A 12614-nucleotide genomic window follows, 5' to 3' on the forward strand; every position below is an offset into this window, starting at 1 on the left:
GATAGATGAAGTTTGCAATAAACTATGTGATAATACCCTTGTCACCGGCCACGTTTCATAAAACTTATTACAATAACAAATTTGCCTGTAACATTGAAAAGCTACTGAAATTCTGCTATATCATTGGCTGATGGTAAATTTGTGATAGAAATGGGGCATGTTTGGGACTTTGTTACTGTAACAAGTCTATTGAAACGGGGCCCAAATCGTATTATGAATAATGGACTATTGGGTTGTAAATCAGAGAGCGAGATAGAAAGAGAGAGAGAAAAAAAAGAGAAAGAAAGAAGTGTGGTGTACTTACATCATGTTTACCATTACTACCACACAGATAGCATATAGTCCTCGGGATCATAGGATCTGAAGAAATGATCACCATTCCACGATTCCAGGCCACAGACATATCATAGTCATCCTGCAAAAGTCAATGGGAAAAATTCATGGCATTACAATGAGCAACCTTAGGAAAAAAAATTTGTAAAATGCCTACTTAGCTTGTTGTACACAAGCAAATGGGAGGCTGGATGTCAAATAATCGTACCGTTGCACACGTACCGTCCAAAATGTACCGTTGCACGGTCAGGAACTAGGTAACGTCACTATAAAAATCACGATCCAATGCATTGCGCTTTGAAATGCAGGTGCAATATGCGCAGGGCTCACTGGGTAGATGTGCATTGCTGCTGCGGATCAGATGCGCATTTGAAGAATTTTGATTTTCGCTTTCAATAATTCTTTCCTATTTTCATAGATTAACGTTGGAAAACGTAGATTTCTGTTCATATTTTTCGCTGATTTCTGAGGAATTGTAAAACATTAATAGCGAATATTCTTATTCGTGCAATGGTGCGACATTTCGCATTCGGTAAAAGAAAGAGATTCTATTCAACTCATCTCACAAGTCCTTCCATGGAATGCTTGCTCGTCTTTATCTGAAAGCGAAACTGAACATTTCGTCTTTTTAAATATTCTGGCTTTTGTAAACTGATTAAACAACTATGTGCATGTCATTTTTTTTGTTTTCTTTTTAACAAAACATGAATTTGTATCCATTCTTTCATATTTAATAATAATAATAATAATGCTCAATTCTTGTATAGCGCATCACACATAGCATAGCATGTCCCTACCAGCGTTCTCGCCAGAAAAAAAATCACGCATGTCGGGGACTTGTGCTGCCACTCCTGGGGGGTGGGTGCGGGAGGGGGGGTTCACCCCTCCCTTTGCGGAGCGCGGAAGCGACGGCCTTTTCATCAAATAGAGACGCTGAGGAAGCCCCTTTGTGGCGTATTTTTAAGCCCACACAAATGCACAGATACTTGCCGTTCAGTAGGCTTGGGAGCCAGCGCCGAATCCAAGCACTGAGATAGATGATTGTATCATCAAAGTTAGTGTATTGGGATTTGTGTGTGACTTGTGTGAGAAGTTTTTTTTTTGGTTTTCATTCCAGAACCCCCCACCATCATTTGCTCGCTAGTCTTAAATGGGAGTCTTGTCATATTGGAATATTGACCAGAAGTTAATAAAACACATATTATTGTTCTGTCAGTAATAAAATTAGCGATTGAACTATGGATATTTTTCAGTCATATTTCCTTTAATCTTAGTCTTTTCATTCCAAACAATCATTTTTTAATGATGTATTTCACCTTTATCCAGTTTGCCATTTTCTTAAGTGACTGAAAACAAAGACTAGTCCCAACCCTCCGCGAGTTGTTTACATAACTTTCTTTGTCTCCGCTAGTATTGCACAATCTTGAGAAGCACATGTTTGGAAATCTGATATTCTTGCGGTGGGGGGGTTACAAGATTGCCGCCCTTTTCATTCTGTGTTGGGTTTGGCTGCTACATGGCCTGTGTTGAGAAATTAGGTCAGGGTAAATTTAATTGCAAAGAGAGGCTTTGGACGGCATTCATGATGGATAGTCTTTTTTTTTTAATGCATCAATTAAATAATTTCAACTTCACATTTGCAGGCTTGCAGGTATATTGTATGATAAAATTACTTTTCTCAGAATTGTACGAAAGTTCTACAAAAACTTTATCTTTTTACATTGTATTTGGACACGAATGCAGATGTTTCTTGACAAATAATGGGCTAAAAATACTAAACAGTAAACATACAGACCTCAAGTAAACCAAGTACCACACATTCAAACTTGGATTAAATCAAATCAGATATCAGTCAAGCACGGAAATCACTCTATCATCACAGCACTAAAAATTATAAACAATCACTTCGAAGAAACAATTGCCAGGGTCAAACCAGGGTCAAACATGTGCTTGCGTTGTGTCCTGTGTGTGTATAATGTTTGCAGTGAGTCGATCTTGTGATGATGGGGAGAGAATTTGTGTGTGTGGTTTTTATGTCTGCAGTGAGTTGGGTCATGGATGACTGGGAGAGAATGAAAGGACCAGGGAGTCGGGAGGAGAACCGTAGCGAGCAGCCGCGAGCTAGCTGGGCGCCTTGCCACTTTCCTAGCCGTAGTAGGCCTGTAAGTGGTCTTAAGTTGGTGGGACTTCGGCGCAACCCGATAAATTAAGTTGATATCACTAAGATGAGTTCATGGAGTGTATTATTTTTTTATGAATATTTCCATTTAATTTTTCCACGCATGTCGCCACGCATGTCGCTGAAATTTTACGCATGGTTCCACTTGGTCTCCATTTCCGCACGCATGGTGTTTGAACCATGCGTATTATACACTGGCGAGAACGCTGGTCCCTACGCGCTTAAAGAAGAAATAGTGAAAGGTAAGAATAAAGTAATCAAGATATTTAGATTGGATCATTAGTTCAAAGTTGGTATTTTATGCATTGAAAAGATGTTTTGAGGGATCTCCTGAATGTACATAAATCACTTTGATATCTCATTGAATTAGGTAAAGCATTCCAGAGGACAGCAGAGGCATGAGTAAAAGCACGCTCACCATATGACTTTGTAAAGACAGAGGGAACAACAAATAATGCTTTTGAGCTTGATCTAAGATTTTGGGATGGCTGGTAATATGATACTAAATCGAGTAAATAGGATGGGGCAATTTTATAAAAACAGTTGTGTGCAAAAACTAGAAGCTTGAAGCTTATGCCCTAACTGGACAGAGTAGAAATAACCATTATTCTACTCACCTTGAAGTCTGTCTTGATGAAATGTTTGCCAGGAATCTTCTTAGAAAACTTGACTGTCCGGAGCGGCTTAGAGCTGGCATCAGACTTCTCATCTTTATCCTATAAACATAGATACAATCGAGGGGCCAATTTAGTTGTGTGCTAAGAATGAAATGAGGATTGAATTCATTTCATTCTTCAATATTAAAAAGCATTTACCTCAGAGTCTTTTATTAATAGCTTACACATATATTTAAGAGTCCATTTAAGTTATGTGATAAAATTGATGTGAAAGTTGAATTTGTTTTATTCTCCATAAAAAACACCATTTAGAGAAAACATAGCACACACTCTCAGTCACATGTAAGCCCTGCTCACACTACGTGATCCGGTACGGTGTGATTTTCTTCAAGAATTCGCATTTTGCATTAAATATAGATGTTCCACAAAGTAAAATTATTTCATATAAAGTTTGGCAGGACGCTAGGAATACTGAAATCATATTTTTACTTTGCGGCAAGCCCTGTGGTCGGAGTAAAGTCATTACGATTTGGAATTCAATTTGGTTTTATTCATTCAGGGAGGCTCGAACTGGACTGAATTTCAATTTCAGTAGTCCTACCACTATTCTGAACTCTGATCTGTAAGACTTTATTACTTGGAATGCCATATAAAATGTTATCACAATTTCCTTTAAAGGGGAAGTTTACCCTGAAAAAAAACTTTGTTGTAAAATAAGCAGAAAAAATAGTAAAAAATAATGGTGAAGGTTTGAGGAAAATCCGTTAAAGAGTAAGAAAGTTATTAGAGTTCAAAGTTTTGGATTTGTGTTATGTAATATAAAATGCATGAATTTCAAATTTTGTATTGTTCCTGATGACTTAATTTTGTTTTCTATTCATGATCGGGTGTGAAATGATTTGTTTATTGATATACAACAGGTGCAGTGAAAACCATTTTCAATTTTCTGAGAAAATGACATTTCATTGATTTTTTACCATTTGCTATGTAGGAATGCTGCTCGCATATGACATCACAAATCAAATAATTGAAATTCTAATAACTTTTTGATTATTTGACGATTTTTTTCTCAAACCTTCGGCAAAATTTTTTATTATTTTTTCTGCTATATTTACAATAAAATTTTTGTCAGGGTGAACTTTCCCTTTAAATTCGGATAGCAATGATTCGCACAGTGTGATCCGGGCTTAACATACCAAAAGGATATGATGGTGATAATGTAGGGCCAAAGAGCAAATGAACGTAAAGTGAGATTTCTGAGAACTACATGTAGCACTCTTTCAAGGACTAAACTTTGTGTTATGTGACCCGGAGTTCAAAACATTCAGAAAAGGGGAGTTTTAATGAGAAGGTAAAATGGATTGATTGCACAGTTTGAATAGGATGGGAAAAGGAAAACTTAATTTCAAGTGCCGTTGCCATTGTAATTACAATGATGGCAAAGTTACCATAAGTCCTTTGTAAATTGGGCCCCTGATCTAGATTTGGTTCAACTTACCCCTGTTTGGCCTTTTTTGTTCTTTGGGACCAGGGCTAGTCCAGTGGGTAGATCTCCTCCAGCTCTCTTGATCCTTGCTCCAGCTGGTCTAACTTTGGGGACAGCTGGAGCTAAAAGAACAAAATCAATACTATCTGGTCATTTTGAACATTTCAAAATGGTCATTGATGATATTTGAATTCAAAGGTAAAAGAGCACAGTTGCAGCAAACAATTATTTCATGAAAAGTCTTTCAAATCAAGGCAAATATCATCAGACCATTAACACAGAAAACATAAGTGGGGTAGTGTATCAATACTGCTTGAAAAAAGACCTGACATTTTGATCGAATATCATACTTATTTTGCTCATTTCTCAGCATTACACATATTCTTTCTGAGCTGTTCGGCGTATAAAAACCACTTTGATGGTCATTTTGTTGGATTCTATTCAATCTCATTTTGATATCATCACCATAAGTGGCATTTATCTTCACACAATTTTTTGTAAACACTGCATATATACAGGTTTCACAAAAGTTTTTTCTACTTGCTATTAAAGAAGAAGCAGGAGTTCATGTCAACAATTTTGATTTTAATAAAAGCAAATTTTTTTCTTCCTTCGTGTGGTCTTCTCATATAGATTTCACCGCATTTTGAATGACATTTTAAAAGTTTTCCTACATAAATCTGTTAAAAAAAGGGGCAGCATTTAATTCATCAAAGTGCATTTTATGAGGACATTTTATTGATTCCTATTGTGTTTGGTTTATATGGCAGTTAATACAAAAGTTTTGAAGCACTGCATATACAAGTCTCACTTTGCTGAAAAAGAGCAGCAGCTAATTCTCACAAGTTTGACTTCATACGCCCGTATTCTGAACTCGGGTTTAAATTAAACCCTTGTTTAAAGTTGTGGGTTAACTATGGAGAGCCCAGTGCGGCACAAATTCCTAAGAATGCACAACCAATTTATTAACTCGTATGACAACAAAAATGGCTGGGAATGATATTAACTGAAGTATTTTTTTTCATTATGAAAGCAAAAGGAAACTAAATAGTAAACATAAGAAATATACAATATAAACAGAATTTTTGAACATTTGGCTCCTCATAATATTAGCACAGAGTTAGACCATGGTCTACGTTAAACCTGACCTCAGAATACGGGCCATAAAATACACTTTTTGTCTCACTTAGGCGGTCTTTACAGGCTTCACATATATTTCAATAATTCTTTCGGAGTTTCTCTACTTCTTGAAAAAGAGCAGCAGTTTATGTTAACCCTAATTCTCCCGGGGGGGGGGGGCATAATGGCAATTTTCGCGATATATCTGCTGCGCGAAATTTTTTCACCTCGCAGCTCACTGACTTTTTACATTCAAGTCTCGCGCAAATTTTGAGACCAAAGTTGTGACGCCCGGGTACGCGGTTACGACATTACGCAACATTATGCAAGTGCATGTCAGACCCAAAATTGCTCATAAACGTGATTTCATGTACAAATCCAATGCAAATTGCGTATTTAGCCAAAATTCATAAATGTATCATTATTTCTACTTTTACTGATTAAACTTAATTAATTTTGCCTTGTTTATGATCAGAATTATGTCTGGAACAATTTCCATTGAAAAAACAATAAAAAACAAAAAGTAAAAAAACCAAGAAATACATAAAAATTCATAAAACAATAAAATACATAAGAAATTTATTTCCAAACCAAAGTTTTTTTGAATTACGATTGTTAAGAATGCTACAAAGATAATCTTTACCAAAAAGTAGCATTCTAGAAGCTTTATTTAGTGAATTAGAGCAAAAAGTATGATTTATGCATAAATTAGCATAATTAATTCATATAAAATAAAATCTCATTATTTTGGGAAATCTTTCCATACAGCCTTGTAGATTACATCGCACACTATCAGCGTGCAAATTTTTGCGTCGCTCGCGCGACCGGTGGCCGAGATCTTAAGGGGGGGGGGGGGACATAATGCCCCCCCCCCCCGGAATGACAAGAATCAAAATACCCCGGGAGATTTAGGGTTAACAAGTTTGATTTCACAACGACCACTTTTGTTTCCGTGGGTGCTCTTTACAAACAGGTCATCATCACAGTTTGACTTACCCTTTTGTGGTTTCTCAACTGGCTTGGGAGGAGGAGCATTGGTTATTTTGCTCAAGGCTCTCATCTGCTTCATTCTCATCATCTTCATCTTCACCAGATTGTGACACTTACGGTGTCTGAAAACAAATCAATCAAAATTGAAATGGCCGTTATAGGTAAAAGACTGCAGTTGCAGCAAACAATTATTTCATGAAAGAGTCTTTGAAATCAAGGTTAATTGTCAAAATATTATCATACAGCTAGATCTGGTACATTACTGTAAACTTATCTTTGTAAAATCATGGAATCTTCCTCCAAACCGATAATCCTGATGATGACAAACACAGAAAAGCATATATGGGGCAGTGTGGTAATACTGCTTTGAAAAAAATCCAACAATTGATTGAATTCTGTGCTTATTTTGCTCATTACTCAGCAATTACAAATTTTCTTCCAGAGCCGTTTGGCACATACTTTCTCTAATTTACATACAAACACTTTGGTGGTAATTTCATTGGATTCTGTTCGAACTCATATTGAGTTCGTTACCGCAACTTGTATCTTAAAAGCCTGTCTAAAGCTTAGACAAAACTTCAATAATATAATCTTTTCTGGATTAGCATATCGTAGGTGGTTTCTAAAAATCATTTATAAATGCAAGATGAACAAACTGGTGTTTGTAGCATTAGTCATAGAAATCTTTGCCCACAGGTAGGTAAGGGGGATGCAATGCTATTACAAGGTAGACACCATACCAAACACAAAAGCAAATAAAAGGGGTTTGTTTTTCATTGCTGGAAGATTGTAATTGAAAAGGGGATCAAAATTGCCAAAATCTGCGAAAAGGGTAAACTTTCAACAGCCTGGATATGTGAAAAGGGTGTTCATTCCACCTTATCATGAATGCGGAATATTTAATGCATTATTTAGAGTGGAGAAAACATGACAAAGTACTTATTTTTAGGAAACTCTGGAGATCAAATGATGATTCCATGTTTAGCGTCAAATTTGAAGTCCGTGTAAAACATGGACTTCATATTATAATAATATTGCCCTCCCATTGCATCTTCCCTCAACCCCCCCCCCCCTCCAAGAAATCTTTGCCTGTACTTACATGCATGCTTGCTTCTTGGTACCGGGTCCACCATACTTGGGTTTGTCACTGGAAGAAAATAATAAAATATGAACAAAGATGATAAAAATATTAATAGTACATGAGAAAGTATCAAAACATGGCTTAGGAACAGTAGTCATTGTTAGCCAATACAATAGACCAGTTTGTAGTTACTTCATGGACAATTTTGGTCAAATGGCCTTTCATTTCTTTCATTAAGATAGGCAGATTTCAAAGCAAGATATTAGGTATTCATGCCTTACATAGCAGGATGAAGAAATTGAATAGACCGGGGGAGCGTTTCATCAATATTTTCATCCGACAAGTTGTCAGATCTGACATCTTTCCATGATTTTGATTGGCTGAGAGGCACTGTTCCTATGGTAACTGTCGTATAAAATGGGACTTGTCGGATAAAACGTCCGACAAGTCCTTTCATGAAACGCCCCCCCGGTGACTAGAATAGCACATCAATGAACACTGTATGAGGGTATTTGTTGCATTTCTACTTTGCATGCATATTAGAGGATGTTGTACAATGCACTTGGCAAACTGTAACATATACCAGTCATTTGTGGACGCATTGTTTTTTTTGTGGGTGTGAATGAAAAACACAATTCAAAAGAATATATGAATAATCAAGACATCGAAGTTGGTGCATATCTCATTAAATTTCAAACCACCATGTCACTTTAGTACAAATGACCTTCGTCTGATCATGCGCAGAAAGGAACTACGAACTGGCTTATAGCAATAGCCTTTAAGGATGCCAGTGCCATATGGCTCCAGGCTCGCAAGAATTTTTTGAAGGAAGACTATGCGTGCGTTGCGCATAACGCAAGTGCGAAACACACGCGCAAAGTCCCATCGGCTGGGGTCCCTTGAAAAGTGCAAGCTCTAGATGCTCTCTCTTGCAATCTAGGCATATCTGCGAGGGTCTTTCTTTCCTCCTTATATTAAATCATATCTTATGGGTAAATCTGGTAGATTTGTTAAGGTAAGAAATTGCCTGCTGTAAACTAACAAGTTATTGTGGCTTCATCCAGATCTTTCTAAGAAAATCGCATATGATTTCAGTCATTTTGAGATATACGTGCATGTCAATGCACAAAATCCTTGTGTGTCTTTATATGCATGTTTGACCATAATATTATAATCAATAAACTTACAGGCAGTTAGAACACGTCTCACAATCTGTCTTCCGCAAGCATGCCGAGCACACCCCACATCTTGATCGTCTTTTCACGTTTGCTTCCTCTACAATTGGCATTGGCATGAAACCCATCTCTTGTTTCTGCTTAGAAACCTTCTTCAGCTTCGAAACTTTCCCCGGCTCTCTCTTGGCGGTGAAATCTGCGCCATCCATGTCCATGAAGGCGGGTTCCTCGTCCGCATTGATAAATCCGTCCATGGCACGTTTCTTGGCTGTCGGCTTCCGTTTTCGCGCTGATAGTCGAGGAGACGCTTCATTGCTGGGGTACTCGCCTTCCGAACCAGATTCTGTTTCACTGTTCTCATCTAAATAGGCCATGGAAAGAATGGCAACAGCAATAATTTCAGTGTCAAAGACACATCGCTAAATAAATTGAAAGGGATTTATACTAATAATAGTACAGTTCTTAATACGCATAACACCTACATGTCTCTATGCATGAGAAAACGGGAAATGCGGTTAGAATTATAAATTTAAGAATTAGACATCAAATAAATAATTATACATAACATCAAAGAATGTTAAACATGGATTTAACCTACATGTGACTAAGTTAAACATTCTGAAAGAGGTGAGCTTTTAATTGTACATTGAATTTCTCAAGCTGGGTAATATTTATACATATAGTGGACACAAAAAACAAGCACACACAAAAATTTCAAGGCCCTCATTTACCTTGTAGTATTTTAGACAAGACACAATAAAAGCAGAATCATCACTTAGAAGACTCATTTTAAAAAAAAATCTCAATTTCCATGAAATATCAACGTTCGCAATAACTAATCTTTACACTCAGCTTTTAGAGATATTCATGGCAAGTGTACACTCGCCTTCTGTTGTTTTCATTTTTTTTCTCTCTTCGTTTGGTAAAGCACTTTGTGTGATAGCCTCCTTTACATCTTATCAGATTCTCAACTTGGGAAATTGCAAAGGTTGCAAAATGCAGCTGCGCATATTGTAACTCTCTCTAGCAAGCACAGCCATGTCACCCCTATAATGAAAACTCTTCACCGGTTGCCTCTGAATGAATGCAGTCTTTAAAATCCTTCTTTTGATTTTTCATATAGTCATAGAACTCCCCCAGTTACGATAAGCCTTTGATGCATAATTACCAACCCCCAAGTAATGTACGATCCTCATCACCTTCATATCTCTTACAACTTCCAGTTGATAAGAAATAATGCGGGGAACAGGCCTTTTCTCATGCAGGGCCTAACCTGTGGAATTCTCTTCCACAGAGGTTGAAAACCAAGACCTCAGTGACAACCTTCTAGGGCAACCTGAAAACATACCTGTATAAGAGTGCTATTTGATAGACATTGACTTATTGTTCAGACATTATATGTAAATAGTTTTTGTTGTTCTGCTCTGAAGCGCCTTGAGCATCTAATCAAGATGGAACGTGCGCTATACAAATTTCACGTACTATTATTATCATTGTCATGTGATCACAAGACAATGAACCTGTACAGGATTTGACCCTTGAACCTGAGGCAAACTCACCATCACTCGTAAACAGCTTTTTCCTCTCCTTGATTGGGAGAGCGCTCAGTTTGAGGCTGTCTTGGCTGGCAGGCAACGGTCCTTCGAATCGGGCAGGTGAGTACCCCAAGGCGACTGATGCTCTCCTACATACATGCTTGATGCGAGGTCCGCCTGACTTAGCAACGCTGCCTACTATGACTTCATTGGCAACCTTCAATGTAGAGAGGTAGTCAAGGAAGAAAACACTGTCAACTAATGTTCATAACCAGGGTGCTACATAACTTTTTGGAAGCACTTGCCCAGTCGGGCAAGTAAATTTTCAAATGGTTGGAATATACTTGCCCAAATTCTATTTCACTTGCCCGGAAAAATTCTTGAAAAAAAAGTTTAACCTCTTGAAAAGAAAGTTTTGCGGTTTTATAAAAAACCATTGACCTTTTACTCTCTTTTGACGTGAACTAATCTACCTTGTTATTGTATTTCTTTTTCCAAAGTGATTTTATCTTATCATGACCAAAATTAGGGTCAATATCATCTCATATCGACCCTAATTCTGGTCATTGTACTGTGAGAATTTTGCTTGCCGAATTCGGGCAAATAATTTGGTCTTTACTTCAAAACACTTGCCCGACTCTAACTTCTAATTGCCCCAGGCAATCGGGCAAGTGCTTATGTAGCACCCTGTCCTAACACTCAAATCAATAAATTGCCAAAAGGATATTAATAGTTGCATATGAAAAGTTTAAAATGCAGAGGATAGCTTGAATATTCTAGTTTTGAGATATAACAAAACCAGCAACATTCTTTTGCCTCCACAGGTCTAAGTGTCAGATTAAGATAATATGAGGTTTCAATCCTTGATATTTGTACTTCTACAATACAGCTTTTTCTGATCAGGGGCCCGTTGCAGAAAGAGTTGCAATCAATCACAACTCAAAAAATCATGCGCAACTTGATTGTCAACCAATCAACAGCGCGCATTTGGGACTTGCGATTGATTTTTTGGCTTGCGTTTAAACGCAACTCTTTCTGCAACGGGCCCCTGTCCTCCAAAAGTTACCAAAACTAATAGGGATTTATGGATATTATCACAAGATGCTTATGAAAAGTTATAAAATGGAACATGGCTTCCCCAACCTTGCCACTCCCTTTGAATAGTAATGGAGAAAAATAGAAAAAGAGAGTTAGGAAAAATAAACTCTGCAAGAATATGTCAGATTCTTCAAGGTAATGAATCCTGGGCCCCATCTCACAAAGAGTGACGATTGATCTGATCAACAGCAACTATGGACGGCCAGCAACGTCAACATGTATTATGCACGCTTGTTCAAAATATTTTCTAGCTATGATGTATATTCATGCATTCATTGTTTTCTTGAAAATTCACTGTGCTTCTTTCTCTTTGCATACAAAACATTGTGCAAATTTCCTGCAGAAAAAAGTTATGACATTGATGGATTTCCATAGTTACGATTGATCGGATCAATCGTATTTGTAAGACATGGCCCAGTTTGGCTCTGGCAGGAGATTAGGGGGGTGGCTCATGGTCCCTGTATTCCCCCTGCATTCACCATCATGTACAGTCCTACCTGGTGTTTGTTGACATTAGAAGCTTCCGTCTGATCTGGAGACATATCGGCTTCAAGGGCATCGGCCATCTGACGGGACACTGAAATACAGATCATCAAACAAATACAATGTCAAGGTACTTTATCGATCGCCATCGATCGCAAAGTGGCAAAGATGAATGAAAAGCAAGAATAATACAAGGTCAAGGGCCTGATAGGATTGTAATTGATCAGACTATGGCACGAGCAAATCAAGATCAATGTCATTGGGACCTTGGTCCCATAACACACAGGTTAGCCATTAAAGGTATTGTTTAACTTTGTGAGCAGCCGATTTAAAAAATTCTCAAACCAAGAAGAAACATGTGTACAAGTGCATGTATTAGAACTAATAAACCCAGAAAACAACCATAATTGGGAATTGAAAGCTAAATCTGCAAGGCGTACCCCGATTTTGTAAATAAGCGTCTTATAGACACCTAAATAGTACACATAAGTGTATGGGATGAAATTAAGATGGTGTTT

At 37.5% G+C, this 12614-nt stretch overlaps 1 protein-coding gene across 1 annotated transcript in view; it reads right to left on the reverse strand.

The window, feature by feature from the left end:
* LOC121420004 overlaps positions 1 to 12614 on the reverse strand; it is a 66078-nt gene that overhangs the window by 38206 nt on the left and 15258 nt on the right. Inside the window, exons 3-10 of the mRNA XM_041614515.1 lie at positions 12111 to 12190; positions 10540 to 10732; positions 8993 to 9341; positions 7824 to 7871; positions 6731 to 6846; positions 4628 to 4737; positions 3130 to 3228; positions 305 to 415 (exon numbers count right to left, since the gene is read on the reverse strand). Coding sequence (XP_041470449.1) covers positions 305 to 415; positions 3130 to 3228; positions 4628 to 4737; positions 6731 to 6846; positions 7824 to 7871; positions 8993 to 9341; positions 10540 to 10732; positions 12111 to 12190 — 1106 coding nt within the window. The remainder of the gene's footprint in view (positions 1 to 304; positions 416 to 3129; positions 3229 to 4627; positions 4738 to 6730; positions 6847 to 7823; positions 7872 to 8992; positions 9342 to 10539; positions 10733 to 12110; positions 12191 to 12614) is intronic.

This window comes from Lytechinus variegatus, chromosome 8 (genome assembly GCF_018143015.1).
Source record: "Lytechinus variegatus isolate NC3 chromosome 8, Lvar_3.0, whole genome shotgun sequence".
Classification (NCBI taxonomy): Eukaryota; Metazoa; Echinodermata; class Echinoidea; order Temnopleuroida; family Toxopneustidae; genus Lytechinus; species Lytechinus variegatus.